Source organism: Acinonyx jubatus, chromosome C1, assembly GCF_027475565.1.
Source record: "Acinonyx jubatus isolate Ajub_Pintada_27869175 chromosome C1, VMU_Ajub_asm_v1.0, whole genome shotgun sequence".
Taxonomy (NCBI): domain Eukaryota; kingdom Metazoa; phylum Chordata; class Mammalia; order Carnivora; family Felidae; genus Acinonyx; species Acinonyx jubatus.
In genome coordinates, this window is record NC_069381.1 from 139,668,400 (window position 1) to 139,685,374 (window position 16,975).

At 35.8% G+C, this 16,975-nt stretch overlaps 1 protein-coding gene across 5 annotated transcripts in view; it reads left to right on the forward strand.

The window, feature by feature from the left end:
• The window catches only part of RIF1 (replication timing regulatory factor 1), a 71,083-nt gene that overhangs the window by 22,910 nt on the left and 31,198 nt on the right, over window positions 1–16,975 (forward strand). For 4 of the 5 annotated variants that reach the window (XR_003418874.2, XM_027055806.2, XM_027055809.2 and 1 more), the window contains exons 16-20: window positions 4,873–4,959; window positions 5,602–5,675; window positions 6,127–6,307; window positions 7,614–7,721; window positions 8,079–8,228. Coding sequence is in view for 4 of the 5 variants with exons in the window: in XM_027055806.2 (XP_026911607.1) it covers window positions 4,873–4,959; window positions 5,602–5,675; window positions 6,127–6,307; window positions 7,614–7,721; window positions 8,079–8,228 (600 nt within the window). In the remaining variant the exon portion in view is untranslated. The remainder of the gene's footprint in view (window positions 1–4,872; window positions 4,960–5,601; window positions 5,676–6,126; window positions 6,308–7,613; window positions 7,722–8,078; window positions 8,229–16,975) is intronic. The other variant, XM_015073468.3, reaches the window with a different exon arrangement.

Consider the following 16,975-nt stretch of genomic DNA (forward strand, 5'->3'; position numbering starts at 1 on the left):
ATTCCTAGTAGTGCTATGGCTGGGTTGTAAGGTAGTTCTATTTTTAATTTTTTGAGGACCCTCCACACTTTCCCAGAGCGGCTGCACAAGTTTGCATTCCCACCAACTGTGAAAGAGGATTCCTGTTTCTCCATATTCTTGCCAGCATCTGTTGTTTCCTGACTTGTTAGGTTTAGCCACTCTGACTTGTGTCAAGTGGTATCACAGTGTGGTTTGATTTGTATTTCCCTGATGATGATTGTTGAACATCTTTTCATGTGTCTGTTGGCCATGTCTATTCATGTCTTCTGCCCATTTCTTCTTCACTGGATTATTTGGTTTTTTGGATGTGGAGTTTGGTAAGTTCTTTATAGATTTTGGATACTAGCCCTTTATCCGATATGTTATTTGCAAATATTTTATCCCATTCTGTCATTGCCTTTTGGTTTTGTTGGTTGTTTCCTTTGCAGTGCAGCAGCTTTTTGATGAGATATGTTGAGTAAGAAATGGCTACGGCTGAGGTCAAAGATTGTTGCCTGTTTTCTTCTGTAGGGTTTTGATGGTTTCCTGTCTCACATTTAGGTCTTTCGTCCATTTTCAGTTTATTTTTGTGCATCGTGTAAGAAAGTGGTCTAGTTTCATTCTTCTGCATGTTGCTGTCCAGTTCTCCCAGCACCATTTGCTAGAGACTGTCTTTTTTCCATTGGATACTCTTTCCTGCTTTGTCAAAGATTGTCTGACCATTCATTTGTGCATCCAATTTCGGGTTCTCTATTCTATTCCATTGGTCTATGTGTCTGTTTTTGTGCCAATACCATACTGTCTTGATGATTACAGCTTTGTAGTAGAGGCTGAAGTCTGGGATTGTGATGCCTCCCAATTTGGTTTTCTTCTTCAGTATTACTTGGGCTATTCGGGGTCTTGTGTGGTTCCATATAAATTTTAGAATTGTTCTAGCTTTGAGAAGAATGAATGTGTAGATTGTTGGGGTAGTATTGACATTTTAACAATATTTATTCTTCCAATCCATGAGCACGAAATGGTTTTACATTTTTTTGTGTCTTCAATTTCCTTCGTAAGTTTTCTATAGTTTCCAGCATACAGATCTTTTACATCTTTGTAAAATGTATTTTATGGTTCTTGGTGCAATTGTAAATGGGATCAATTCGTTGATTTCTCTTTCTGTTGCTTCATTATTGGTGTATAGAAATGCAACTGATTTGTGTGCATTGGTTTTTGTACCCTGCTACTTTGCTGAATTCAGGTATCAGTTCTAGCAGCCTTTTGGTGGAGTCTTTCGGGTTTTCCACGTAGAGTATCCTGTCATCTGCGAAAAGTGAAAGTTTGACTTCTTTGCCAATTTTTATGCCTTTTATTTCATTTTGTTGTCTGATTGCTAATGCTAGGACTTCGAACCTATGTTAAGCCACAGTGGTGAGAGGGACATCCATGTCATGTTCCCGATCTCAGGGGGAAAGCTCTCAGTTTTTCTCCATTGAGGATGATGTTAGTGGGCTTTTCACATGGCTTTTATGATGTTTAGGTATGTTCCTTCTATCCTGACTTTGAGGGTTTTTATTAAGAAAGGATCCTGTTTTTTGTCAGATGCTTTTTCTGCATCTGTTTACAGGATCATATGGTTCTTATCCTTTCTTTTACTAATGTGATGTATTACATAGATTGAGTTGTGAATGTTGAACTAGCCCTGCAACCCAGGAATGAATCCCACTTGATCATGGTGAATAATTTTTTTATATGCTGTTGAATTCGATTTGATAGTATCTGGTTGAGAATTTTTGTATCCATGTGTATCAGGGATATTGGCCTGTAATTCTGCTTTTATGTGGGGTCTCTGTCTGGTTTGGGAATCATGGTAATGCTGGCTTCATAGAATGAGTCCGGAAAATTTCTTTCCGTTACTACTATTCGAGCAGCTTGAAGATAGGTATTTTCTTTTTTTTTTTTTTTTTTTTTTTAATTTTTTTTTAACGTTTTATTTATTTTTGAGAGAGAGTGCGAGCGGGGGAGGGGGGGAGGGGCAAAGAGAGAGGGAGACACGGAATCTGAAGCAGGCTCCAGGCTCTAAACTGTCAGCACAGAGCCAGATGGGGGGCTCGAACTCATGAACCGTGAGATCATTACCTGAGCCGAAGTCGGACGCTTAACCGACGGAGCCACCCAGGTGCCCTGAGAAGGATAGGTATTAACTCTGCTTTAAATGTCTGGTACAGTTCCCCTGGGAAGCCGTCTGGGCCAGGACTTTTATTTGTTGGGAGATTTTTGATAAATGATTCATTTTCTTCACTAGTTAATGGGGGTCTATTCAAATTTTCTGTTTCTTCCCATTTGAGTTTTGGTAGTGTGTGGGTATTTAGGAATTTGTTCATTTCTTCCAGGTTGTCCAGTTTGTTGGCATATAATTTTTCATAATGTTCTCTGATAATTGCTTGTATTTCTGAGGGATTGGTTGTGGTAAATCCATTTTTCATTTGTGATTTTATCTGCTTGGGGCCTCTCTTTTTGAGAAGTCTGGCTAGGGGTTTATCAATTTTGTTTTTTTCAAAAAACCAGTTAGCTCTTAGTTTCATTGTTCTGTTCTATGTTTGTTGTTTTGTTTCATTTTGGGGTTTTTTTTTGGGGGGTTCTGTGTTTATTTCTGCTCTGGTCTTTATTATTTCTCCTCTGCTGGCCTTGGGGTTTCTTTGTTGTTCTGCTTCAGCTTCCTTTAAGTGTGCTGTTAACATTTTTTTTTTTCAACGTTTATTTATTTTTTTTGGGACAGAGAGAGACAGAGCATGAACAGGGGAGGGGCAGAGAGAGAGAGGGAGACACAGAATCGGAAACAGGCTCCAGGCTAAGTGTGCTGTTAGATTTTGTTTTTGGGATTTTTCTTGTTTAATGAGATAGGCCTGGATTGCAACATATTTTCCTCTTAAGACTGCCTTTGCTTTATCCCAGGTGGGCTGTCATGTTTTCAATTTCATTTGTTTCCATATATTTTTAAATTTCTTCTTTAATTGCCTGGTTGACCCATTCATTCTTTGGTACCATGTTCTTTAATCTCCATGCATTTGGAGGTTGATTTTTCTGTGGTTGATATCAAGTTTCAGAGCATTGTGACCTGAAAATGTGCATGGTATGATCTCAGTTCTTTTATATTGATTTGAGGGCTGTTTTTGTGAACCAGTATGTAATCTATTGGAGAATGTTCCATGTGCATTTGAGAAGAATGTGTATTCTGCTGCTTTAGGATGAAAGTTGTGAATATATCTGTCAAACTACAATATAGAACCAGAATACATCTGGTTCAGTGTATCATTCAGGGCCATTGTTTCTTTGATTTTTCTGTCTGGATGGTGAGTCCATTGCTGTAACTGGAGTTTTAAAATCCCCTGCAATTACCACATTCTTACAAGTAAGATTGCTTATGTTGTGATTGTTTTATATGTTTGGGTGCCCCCGAATTGGTGCATAGACATTCATAATTATTAGCTCTTCTTGATGGGTAGACCCCGTAATTATGCTATAATGCCCTTCCTCATCTCCTGTTATAGCCTTTAGTTTAAAATCTAGTTTGTCTGATATAAGCATGGCTATTTCAGCTTTCTTTTGACTCCAGTAGCATTGGGTATTCTTTCCTGCTTTGTCAGATTAGTTGCCATACATTTGTGGATCCATTTCTGGATTCTATATTTTGTTCGATTGATCTGTGTCTGTTTTTGTGCTGGTACCATATTGTGTTGTTGATACCAGCTTTGTAATACATCTTGAAGTCTGGGATTGCGATGCCTCCAGCTTTGATTTTTTTCAGGATTGTTTTGGCTAATTGGGGTCTTCTGTGGCTCCATACAGATTTTAGGATTGTTTGCTTTAGCTTTGTGAAGAATGCTGGTGTTATTTTGGTAGGGAGTGCAAGAGTGTGTCTTTAGACCCAGCTTCTAGTTAGTAGTCTTTTGAAATACTTGCTTTTGGCACTAGTGAGTACATAATTCATTGCAGAATATCTTTTTGTGGTATGAAAAAAATACCCTCAAGGGCCATTAATAGAAAAATGTTTGAATAAACTATGCATGTTCCTATAGTAGTTACGAATGTCTACATAGGGGGGCATCTGGATGACTTAGAAGATCATACAACTCTTTTTTCTTTAAGTCTGTTACAGCCTGCAAGCGAGTGAGTGGGGGGAGGGGCAGGGAGAGAGGGAGAGTGAGAATCCCAAGCATGTTCTGCACTGTCTCATGGAGTCTGATACAGGACTAAGCCCAACTGTGAGATCATGACCTGAGTCGAAATCAAGAGTCAGACGCTTAACAACTGAGCCACCCAGATGCCACAGAAGAGCGTACAACTGCTGGTATCAGGGTCATGAGTTTGATCCCCACATTGAGCATAGTGGTTACTTAAAAGAATCAGTAAACTTAAAAAATGTGTATGTATATTGATGTGAAAACTCCATAACATAATTAGATGAAGGTCAGTTCCAGAGTATCTCACAGTGTAATATCATTAATGGTATAAGAAAAATAATTATGTATTTTTATATGTGACAGCTAGCCCAGGAAGTTATGTTTCTCTGTGTACTAAAATACATGGAAATTTAGAAGGTCCTGAACATAAACTCCAAATTGATAGCATTGATTTTTCACTGGAGATAAAAGACTTTATTGTTTTATTTTTTTGTATTTCTGTATTTGAACTTTTAAAAATAACATATTCACATTAACGTATAAACATTGTATTTGAAACTTAAACTGGGAATGTATTTACATTAATGAATGAGCATTACTTAACCATAAATTGTTGAAAATATAGAATATAGCTAACGCTACTAGATTTTTACTAAGTAAAGTAGTTTTATGGCTAATTTACAACAAAACTTTTTATCTTTCTTAGGTCCTCATGGAAATTACAATTAAAGGACTGCCCCAGAAAGTATTAGGTTCACCAGCATATCAGGTTGCTAATATGGATATTCTTAATGCAAGTATCTTAAATGTAATGATATGGTTAAAATTAGCCAAAAAAAAAAAAAAAGTTCCATGACAGTTGTTGTTTTCCTTAACGTAGTGAAACATAAATTGTGAAATTTTGAGAGGATTAGATTTGGAATGCTGATTATGTTAAAGGGAAAAACTGATAACAGTAATAAGTTAATGTAAAGAAACATGGCACTATTAATGGAACTGTTTTTCTGAATTACATAAAAAGTTCTAGAAGGAAAGTTTTCTATTTACTTATACATAGTAATAGTGGTGGTTGCTGTTTAAAAATTTGGAAGCATAGTAACAGTTGCTTGATTACGGTGAAATAAACATAACGACAAGATGTAGGTATTTGTTAGTCCAGGACGTTTTAACTTAATGTTCTTTTTATGTTTGAAATATTCCATTCCTCAATTGCTCATGTAGATGGAATAGCTGTCATTGAAATATAAAGAGCTTGATTTTTGTGTGTGGCTTATAGAAATATATTTGCTGACATTGTGTCATATCCTAAGTAATAGGTAAAGTTAAATTATTTGTAGCTTAAAAGGATCCTATTTAACATAATTGTAGGAAACGTGTAACAAGATTATACTCCTTATAACAAGAAGATTGACTGCAATCTCCTGTCTTTCTTCAGGGGACTCCTGCTTTGTTCTTAATTCAGTTAATTTTCAACAATAATCTCCTGGAATATGGTGTAGAAGATGAAAGGTAATTTAAACTGAAACTAGGCTTTTTTATGTTTTATTTTTTGAGAGACAGAGACAGAGCATGAGCAGGGGAGGGGCAGAGAGAGAGAGCACAGAATCTGAAGTAGGTTCCAGGCTCTGAGCTGTCAGCACAGAGCTCGATGTGGGGCTCAAACCCACGAACTCTGAGGAGATGACCTGAGCTGAAGTAGGACATTCAACCTACTGAGCCACCCAGGTGCCCCCTGAAACTAGCCTTTTTATAAACTTGGAAAGGTGGCTGTTTGATGAATGAGAGTCTTGAATTATATACTATATCATTTTTTTAAATTAAAAATATCAAAATAAAACTTGGGATTTATCATTTCTTGTTTCCTTGGCAGTTACTTTTGGAATCTTAGTAGTGTGGTGTAACTAATGTATTTTGGCAAAATGCTCTCTGGTTAATGCATGGCTCAAAATTTTTTCTTCAGGTTTTTTCTCAATCTGGAAACACTTGTAGGCTGTGTCCTTTCTGGACCAACTTCACCACTAGCTTTCAGTGACTCTGTTTTAAATGTTATTAATCAAAATGCAAAGCTGTTGGAAAACAAGGAGCATCTCTGGAGAATGTGGAGTATTATAGTCACCCCACTAACTGAATTGATTAATCAGGTATGACATAAGTGCTACATATTTCCCATAAAACTTAAGTTTGAATTTGAATAGATGTTAAAAATTTTCTCCTGTGGGATTAATTTCCTATTCTTTATATTAGTTGATTTCTTTTCATTGCATTTCTGCCTTTTTTGAGGAGGTATAACTTAATGGGGACTAATCAGCTCCATTGTTTCCAGTAGTGATTATAAAGCCAGAAGGTTCAGGTCTGTTACATACAACTTTTCATATTTATATTTCAATTTATTTCATTATTTGTACTATTATGGAAGAGTAATGTTCTTCTTGACTAGACTGTATATTAAGATTTCCATGGGCAAGCCATGTTGGTGATTGTGGCAAAGCCATATACTAGTCCCTGAACCAGTAATCTGCTGAGAGTTGACTAACCCTTATCATTTAAATACTTTAAAAAGTTACATTATTGGCAGGGGTAAGGAGCTCAAGTTCTGTCACTACTAATAAATGGTTCATCAGCTGCTTTGTCAGTCTTTAAATGGAAGTATGTTCTGGGAAATACTCTGCTGTGATTCTGAAATAAACTGAAGACTCAAAATTCATTAAGTGATAATATAATAGCCATTATTTTTACTTCTCAATTCACATCATTTAACATTCTTCTGGAAGAAAAAAGTTTATATTCCTAAATAGTTTTCTATTATTTGAAGGATAGCAATTCAAGTTCTTGCTTGAATCCTACCTTCTATGTATAGTAGAAAATTTTGGACTTACTTCTGGGATTTTTTTTTAAGGACTTAAACACCGTGCATTGTTTCTCAGGGTTGCTGTAACACATTACTTTAAGCTGATGGCTTAAAACAACAGGGATTTAGTCTTATAACTCTGGAGCCCAGAAATCCAAAATCAGTGTGTTGGCAGGCTTGGTTTTTTCTGGAGCCCTGTGGGAGAATTGTTCTATTCTCAGTTAGCTACCTTTGGTTGCTGGCAGTTCTTGATTGTTCCTAGGGTTGTAGACCCATCACTCTAATCTCTCCCTCCATCTTCACATGGCATTCTTACCTGTGTCTTTTGTCTATCCAAATTCCTTTTCTCTTATAAAATACTAATGATTGGATCAGGACACACCCTAATCCAACATTCATTCATTTTAACTTGATTACATCTGCAAAGTACTTATTTCCAAATGAGGTCATATTTGCAATTAGAGGACTTAGGAGTGCACTACCTCTTGAGCATCTCAATACTAGGGGACATATTCTTACTATAGATAATAAGATGGTACTACATAGTCTAGAAATAGATGGTAATTTGTCTAATTTCTTCATTATTTTTCTTGTTTCAGACCAATGAAGTGAATCAAGGTGATGCCTTAGAACATAACTTTAGTGCCATATATGGTGCATTGACTTTACCAATAAACCATATATTTTCAGTACAGAAATTTCCAGTGGTAAGGCAATGTCACATTTTTTACATGAAGAATTTACAATTTTCTGAAAATGTTATTTCACCCTTTATAATGAATTCCTACAGTAATTTTTCCTGAAATGAGATTTCCTTATGACTTAATTAGCTTAGGGTAAAGGAAAATGGTGAAGGAAGAAAGAAATTTCTCTTGACCTCTGATAATTGTGGCATTATTACAGTTCTTCAAATAGAATTCTGGAGGGGTGGCGGACTTAAATACTATACACTAATGTCTTCTATGACACCTTAAATGTTACAGTGGCTTTTTAAGGTATAGTCTCTTAGGTGTTTTATATGCAGATAGACATTTTAAAATTTTCTTTCTTACTGTTAATTTTAGGCTACCATGAAGACCTTACTTAGAACTTGGTCAGAATTATATAGAGCATTTGCCCGCTGTGCTGCTTTGGTGGCAACTGCAGAAGAGAATTTGTGCTGTGAGGAACTTTCTTCCAAGATCGTGTCCAGTTTAGAAGATGCAGGCTTTTCAGTGAGTTTATCCCATACTGACCTTGGTTGTATTTAAAGAATACTTTCCAAATAAATTGAGATGACATGTGTGAACTATCATTTATTAATGCTTTTAGTTGATAAGGGACTAATACATAAACAAGTAACAGCATTGCAAAACAGTTTTGTGTCTTTGGTCTACAAGACTCTAAAGTCCATGTTTCAGGACCAGTAACATGGAGGCACTTTTAGTACCTTTCCTACACAGGCAGTGCTTGTGTCATTCTAGATTAACAACACAAGGACCTTGTCCTGGAGCCAGCTTTTCTCATATTTATATGTTAGATCTTCAAAGGCAATCCTTTAGAAGTTTGTAGACTTAACAGCAGAGGACTGTTTTTGTACCTTTATTTAATAAAAGAGGCAAATGCTTTCAATTGGTTTATATCACTAGAGTAGTCTTCTTTTTTGTATTCACACAAATAATTTACATATTGATGCCTATGTACATGAGTACTGTGTTCTTGCCACTTGAATTCTGTTATATAACTCTGAAGCATGCTTTTTTCATCTGGAAATATGGACTTCTATCATTTGATAGTGGTTATCACTGTTAAGAAAAGTAGAGATACTGGGGCACCTGGGTGGCTCAGTTGATTAAGTATCTGACTCTTGGTTTCTGCTCATGTCATGATCTCATGATTGGTAAGTTCGAGCCCTGCATCAGCCTCTGCACTGACATTGTAAAGCCTGCTTGGGATTCTATCCACTCTCTCTCCCCTCTCCCACTCTCTTGCTTGTCCTCAAAATAAATAAAAATAAACTTAAAAAAAAAAAAGAGGTACAAGAGCTAGAAATTCATCTTTCAGATTTTTTATTGCCCTTACAGTATCTTTTTAAAAATATTGGTACAATTTTGATACGATAGAATTTGTCAGGATGACTTTAAAAATGTCATCTTATCACTGAAAAAAACTTCTGTAGCACTTAGGGTAAAAATCCAAACTACTTACAACTGCCCGTGAGGCTGATACTTCATTCTCCAAGGGGTCTTTCCTAATTAAGTTTGCCAATATCTATGGTAGCACCTTGTTATTTCCTTTTTGGCACTTCTGTCAGAAGCATTTGTGTACTTGATTATGTTACTTAACACTCCATGAAGTACATTCTGTCTTCATATGTATCCCTGGCATTTATCTGGCACATAGTGAATGTTTTTTTTAAATCCAAGTTAACGTATAGTACAATAGTGATTTCAGGAATAGAATTTAGTGATTCACCACTTACGTATAACACCCAGTGTTCATCCCAGCCTGTGCCCTCCTTAATGCCCATCACCCATTTTGCTCATTCCCGCCCCCCCCCCCCCACCCAAACCTCACCAGCAACCCTCAGTTCTGTGTCCTTAAGAGTCTCTTATGGTTTGTCTCCCTCTCTGTTTTTATTGTATATTTCTTCCCTTTCCCTATTCATCTGTTTTGTTTCTTAAATTCCACATGTGAATGAAATCATATGGTATTTGTCTTTCTCTGACTTATTTCTCTTAGCGTAATACACTCCAGTTCCATCCATGTTGTTGCAGAGGGCAAGATTTCATTCTTCTTGGTTGCTGAATAATATTCCATTATATATATTACACCTTGTGTATCTATTCATCCGTCAACGGACATTTCGGCTGTTTCTATACTTTAGCTATTGTTGATAGTACTGCTATAAACATTGGGGTGCTTATGCCCTTCGAATCAGCATTTTTGTGTCCTTTGGGTAAATGGCACATAGTGAATTTGTTGAATGATTTTATAACTGTTAGGGAGAATGTCAGCCCATACTTTTCATCTTTTAAATACTGTCTTGGTTACACTTTCATCTTTGTTCTCTTCTGAAATAAGTTTAGAATCTGTTAAGTTTTATGAACTACTCTTTAGATTTTGTTTGGCATTGGTTGGTTACGTTGAATTCATAGAGAAATTTGAGAAGTACTCTTTATTATGTTGAATCTTTCCATCTAAGAATAATTGTGTTCATATATTTAGCTCCTCTAAGGTTAACCTATCTTGTTTTGTTTTTTTTTTTTTTTAAAGCTGGCTTTCAGCCATTACAAAGGTCCATCTATTCCTACCTGCCACACAAATACCCATAACGTGGTTGTTTCTGTAGTATTTATAAAAGCTGTTGCTGATGTGCATTTCTTTATATCGAACCAGTCTTTTTTTCTTCGGATACCCTTAGTCACAGTGAAATTCTTTTCAAACATTGCATATATATAGTGTTTTAAGATTTTTGCCTGTATCTCTGTTAGTGAGATGGAAATTCCTCATTGTCTAATTTTTGTCTAGTGTAAGAACGTCATCTGTAGTTGTATTGTTCGTTGATTATCACCATTGAAAAAAAATTCTTTTAATGTTTTATTTACTTTAGAAAGAGACAGTGTAAGGAGGAGAGGGGCAGAGAGAGAGAGAGGGAGACACAGAATGTGAAGCAGGCTTCAGGCTCTGAGCTGTCAGCACAGAACCTGATGCGGGGCTCAAACTGCGAGATCATGACCTGAGCTGAAGGCAGAAGCTTAACCGACTAAGTCACCCAGGCACCCCGATTAACACCATTTTTGAAGTCACTGATAAATTCTATTGTATAAAAATACAATAATCAGAATTATCCCAGTATTGTGGAGAAGAATGTTATACTTGATACTAACATTGTATGTAAATTATTCTCAAATTTTAAAAATTTTAGAAATGTTGAAAGTACATTAAAAACTCTGAAAAGATGGGTTTCTAACTTTTAAATTTTCAGTGTCATTACTATATTACACCGAATTTTTGTTTCCATTTTCTGGGTAAATTTTTAGCTTACATCTGAAGGTGTCACTTTTTCATCTTTTCCAATATATGCATCTAAGGCTACTCTTAATACTGCTGTTAATGATTATAGGATATTAATTTTTTCTTTAATTTTTATTTTGGTTCAAGTATAGTTAACGTACAGTGTTAAGTTACTGTTTCAGGTGTAAAATACAGTGATTCAGTGATTCTGTACATTACACAGTGCTCACCATAAGTGTACTCTTAATCCTTTTCATCTATTTTACCCATCGCCGCTGCCCTCTGGTAACCATCAGTTTCTTCTCTGTAGCTAAGAGTCCGTTTTTTGGTTTGCCTCTCTGCTGTTGTTACTGTTACTATTTTTAAGTTTATTTTGAGGGAGAGAGAAAGTACATGTCAGGGAGGGGCAGAGAGAGAATCCCAAGCAGGCCCTTCACTGTCAGCCTAGAGCCTGACATGGGGCTTGAACCCATGAACTGTGAGATCATGACCTGAATCAAAGTCAGATGCTTAATCGACTGAGCCAACCAGGCGTCCCTGCTGTTGTTTCTTTTGTCTAAAATTCCACATATGAGTGAAATGACATACTTGTTTTTCCTTGACTTACTTCATTTAGCATTATGCCTTTTAGATCCATCCACCTTGTTGAAAATGGCAAGATTTCATTTTTTTTTTTTTTTTTTTTTTTTTTGGCTGAGTAATAGTCGATTGTATATATACACTGCATCTTTATCCATTCATCAATTGATGGACAGTTGAGGTGCTTCCATAATTTGGCTATTGTAGGTAATGCTGCAGTAAACCTAGGAGTGCATATGTCTTTCAAATTAACATTTTTGTATTCTTCGGGTAAATACCTATGGTGGAGGATCATATGGTAATTCTATTTTAATTTTTTGAGGAATCTCCATACATGCTGCACCAGTTTGTACTCCCACCAACAGTGCATGGAGGTTCCTTTTTCTCCACTTTATAGTTAACACTTGTTTCTTGTTTTTGATTTTAGTCATTCTGACAGATGTGAGGTGGTGTCTCATGTGGTTTTGATTTGCATTTTCCTGACTTGTGCTGTTGAGCATCTTTTCATGTGTGTGTTTGGCCATGTGTATGTCTTATTGGAAGAAATGCCTGTTCATATCTTCTTGCCATTTTTAATTGGATTATTCTTTGGGTTTTAAAAAATTTTTTTAATGTTTATTTTTAAGAGAGAGACACTGTGAGAGAGGGATGGGCAGGGAGAGAAGGAGACACAGAATCCGAAGCAGGCTCCAAGCACCAAGCTATCAGCACAGAGCCCGATGTGGGGCTTGAACTCATGAACTTCGAGATCATGACCTGAGCCGAAGTCGGACGCTCAATTGACTGAGCCACCCAGACGCCGTGGATTATTTGTTGTTTTTGATGTTGGGTTGTAGAAGTTCGTTACTTGGATACTGCCCTTTTTATGAGATGTGTCATTTGCAAATATTTTCTCCCATTCCATAGGTCACCTTTTAGTTTTACTGATAGTTTACTTTGCAAAACTTTTTATTGTGATGTAGACTCAGTCATTTATTTTTGCTTCTTTTTCCCTTGCCTAAGGAGACATACCTAGAAAAATGTTGCTATGGCCAATGTCAGAGATAATTACTGTGTGTGCTCTCTTCTAGGATTTTTATGATTTCATGTGTTACATTTAGGCCCTTAATCCATTTTGGGTTTCTTTTTTTGTCTGGTGTAAGAAAGTGGTCTACTTTTATTCCTTTGCATATAACTGTCTAGTTTTCCCAACATTGTTTGTTGAAGAGACCATCTTTTTCTCGTTGCGTAGTTTTTTTTGCCTCTTTTGTCAAAGATTGACTATATAGTCATGAGTTTTTCATGGGCTTTCTGTCCTGTTCAATTGATCTATGTGTCTGTTTTTGTGCCAGTGCTGTACTGTTTTGATTACTATAGCTTTGGTAGTATATCTTGATATTGGGGATTGTGAGAGCTTTAGTATTCTTCAAGATTTCTTTGGCTATTTGGAGTCTTTGTGTTTCTATACAAATTCTAGGATTTAAAATGCTGTTGGGATATTTTTTTTAAGGGATTTAATTTTTTTTTTTAATATTTATTTATTTTTGAGACAGAGACAGAGCATGAGCATGGAAGGGGCAGAGAGAGAGGGAGACACAGAATCTGAAGCAGGCTCCAGGGTCTGAGCTGTCAGCACAGAGTCCAGTGTGGGACTCATACTCGTCAGCTGCGAGATCATGACCTGAGCCAAAGTCAGAAGCTCGACCAACGAGCCCCCCGGGCGCCCCAATGGGATTTTTATAAGAATTGCATTGTATCTGTCAGTTGCTTTGGATAGTATGGACATTTTAACAATATTTTTTTTTCCTTGTCTGTGTGCATGGAATATGATTCCATTTGTGTCATCGTCAATTTCTTTCATCAGTGTTTTATATATTTTAGGTTACAGGTCTTTCATCTCCTTGGTGATGTTTATTCCTAGGTATTTTATTATTTTTGTGCAATTGTAAATGCGATTGTTTCCTTAATTTCTCTTTGTGCTGTTTTCTTTAGTATATAGAAATGCAATGGATTTCTGTATACTAAGTTTGTATCCTGCGACCTTACTGAATTCATTTATCAATTCTAGCAGTTTTTTGGTGGCATTTTTTAAAGGTTTTTTTCTAGGTATACTATTATGTCATCTGCAGATAGTTTTACTTCTTCCTTACCAGTTCGGGTGCCCTTTATTTCTTTTTCTTCTTTGATTGCTGTAGCTAGGACTTACAGTACTATGTTGAGTGAAGGTGGTGGGAGTGGATATCTTTGTCTTATTCCTGACAATAGGGGGAAAACTCTCAGTTTTCACCATTGAGTATGATGTACACTGGGTTCTTCAGATATGGCCTTTATTATGTTGAGGTATGTTTTCTCTAAACCTACTTTGTTGAGGGTTTTTGTCATGAATGGGTGTTCTACTTGTCAGATGCTTTTCCTGCATCTATTGAAGTGATCATGTGGTTCTTATCCTTCCTCTTGTGATATATCATGTTGATTTGTGAATATTAAACCGCCACTGCATCTCAGGAATAAATCCCACTTGATCATGGTGAATTATTCTTTAATGTATTTTTGAATTCCATTTAGTAATATTTTGTTGAGGATTTTTGTCTTTGTTCATCAGAGATACTGGACTGTAGTTCTCTTTTTTGTAGTATCTTTATCTGGTTTTAGTATCTGGGTAATAGCGCTCATAGAATGAATTAGAAGCTTTCCTTCCTCTTCTATTTTTTGGAATATTTTGAGAACAGTTATTAACTTTTCTTGAAATGTTTGGTAGAATTAACCTGTGAAGCCATCTGATCCTGGACTTCTGTTTGTTGGGAGTTTTTTGGTTACTGAATCAATTTCATTGCTGGTAGTTGGTCTATTCAAATTTTCTATTTCTTCCTAATGCATTTCTAGGAATTTATCTATATTTTCTAGGATGGTTAATTTGTTGGCATATACTTTTCATAATATTCTTCTTTAATACTTCTTATTTCTGTGGTATCAGTTATTATTCCTCCTTTTTTTTTTTTCAAAGATTTGTTTTTAAGTAATCTTTACACCCTAAGTGAGGCTCAAACACACAACCTTAAGGTCTAGAGTCTCATGCTTTTCTGGCTCTGTTTCTCTTTCTGATTTTGTTTGAGTCCTCTTTTTTTGTTGATAAGTCTGGCTAAAGGTTTAGCAGTTTTGTTGGATTTTTCAAAGAAGCAGCTCTGGTTCATTGATCTGTTCTATTGCTTTTTTTAGTTTCTAATTCGTTTCCTTCCTTCTACAATTTTGGGTTCTGTTTGTTCTTTTTCCTGCTCCTGTAAGATGTAAGATCACATTGTTTATTTGATATTTTTTTCTTGCATCCTGCAGTAGGCCTGTAATGCTATAAACTTCCCTCTTAGAAACACTATTCCTGCATCTCACAGGTTTTGAACCATCATTTTCATTTGTTTTCATGATTTGTTGGTTGATCCATTCATTGTTCAGTGGCATGTTATTTAACCTTTCTGTATTTGTGTTTTCTTGAGTTCTCATTTCATAAGGTTGTGGTTGGAAAAGATGGGTTGTATGAGTTTGATTTTTGAATTTGTTGAGAGTTGTTTTGTGGCCTAACGTGGTTCATTCTGGAGAAGGTTCCACATTTACTGGAAGAGAATGTGTGTTATGCTGTTTTAGATTGGAATGTTCTGAATATTTCTATTAGATCCATCTGTTCCATGGTACTATTCAAGAGTATTTCCTTCTTGATTTTCTGTTTGGATAATCTATCCATTGATGTAAGTGGGTGTTAAGTTCTCTACTATTACTGTATTACTATGAATTATTTTATGTTTGTTATTAGCTGTTTTACATATTGGATGGTCTCATGTTGGGTGCATAAGTATTTACAATTGTTTAATCTTCTTGTTGGATTATGATTATCCTTTATGATTATATAGTATCTTTGTTACAGTCTTTGTTTTAATCTGTTGTGTCCAGTAGAAGTAGTGTTTCTACCCCAGCTCTTTTTCCACTTTCATTTGCCTGATTAATTCTTTTGCATTCTTTCACTTTCAGTCTGCATGTGTCTTTAGGTCTGACATGTGTCTCTTGTAGGCAACATATAGATAGATCTTGTATTTTTTTTATTCATTCCATTACTGTTTGTCTTTTGATTGGAGCATTTACTCCATTTACATTCAAAGTAATTTTTGAGAGGTTTGCACTTAATTGTCATTTCGTTTCTTTTTTCCCTGTTGTTTTTGTAGTAGTTCTCTGTTCCTACCTTGTTCTCAAGAGTTTCCTGGCTTTCTTTCGTGATATATTTGGATTCCTTTTTTTCTTTATTTTTTGCATATCTATTACTGGTTTTTGATTTGTGGTTACTATTAGGTTTGTATGCAACATATTTTGCATGTAGATAGCAATCTATGTTAAGTTGATCACTACTTGAGTTTGAACTCATTCTTTACTCCTGTCTCTACCTACCCTGTATTTTAGGTATATGGTGTCATTCTTTACATTCTTTTGTTTTGTGAATCCCCATACTGATATTTATAGATATACTTCATTTTACTGCTTTTTGTGCTTCCTGCTTTTCTTCTACTTAAGGTCCATTCCACTCAAAGAGTCCCCTTTAACATTTCTTATAGGGCTAGTTTTTTGGTCATGAATTCCTTTATGTTTTGTCTGGGAAATTCTTTATCTCATCTTCTATTCTGAATGATATTCTTGCTGGATAGAGCATACTTGGCTGCTGGTGTTTGTTTGTTTCTTTCTTTCTTTTCTTTTTCTTTCATATTCTTTGAATATTTAATGTCCCTCTCTTGTGGTCTGCAAAGTTTCTGCTGAAAAAATCTGCTTATAGGCTTAAGGGTTTTCACTGGTATATAACTGTTTCTTCTCTCTTGCTGTTAAAATTCTCTTTTTATCACTGCTTTTTGCCACTTTTATTACTATGTATCTTGGTGTGGACCTTCTAGGGTTGATTTTGTTGGGGATTCTCCTGTGCCTCCTGAATTGGATTTGTTGACTTTCTCAGGTTTGGGAAGTTTTCAGTTATTTCTTCAAATTTTCTGCCCCCTTCTCTGTCTCTTCTTCTGAGATCTCTGTAATGTGGATATTATTATGCTTGATGGTATCACTGAATTTCCTTAATGTTTTCTGTCTCTTTATTCAGGGTCTCACTGAGATTCTCCAATCTTTTTCCAAGTCCAGTAGGCATCTTTATGACTATTGCTTTAAATTCTCTATCAAGCGTATTATTTATTTCCATTTCGTCTGTTAGTCTTTTGTTATGATTTGTTCTTTTCTTTCATTTGGTGCATGTTCCTCTGTCTCCTCATTTTATGTAATTCTGTTTCTATGTGTTAGGGAAGTCAGCTGCATCTCCTGCTCTTGCAAGTGGTGGCCTTATAAAGAGAGGTCCTGCAATGCCCTGTATTTCAGTGTCCCCTATTCACCAGAA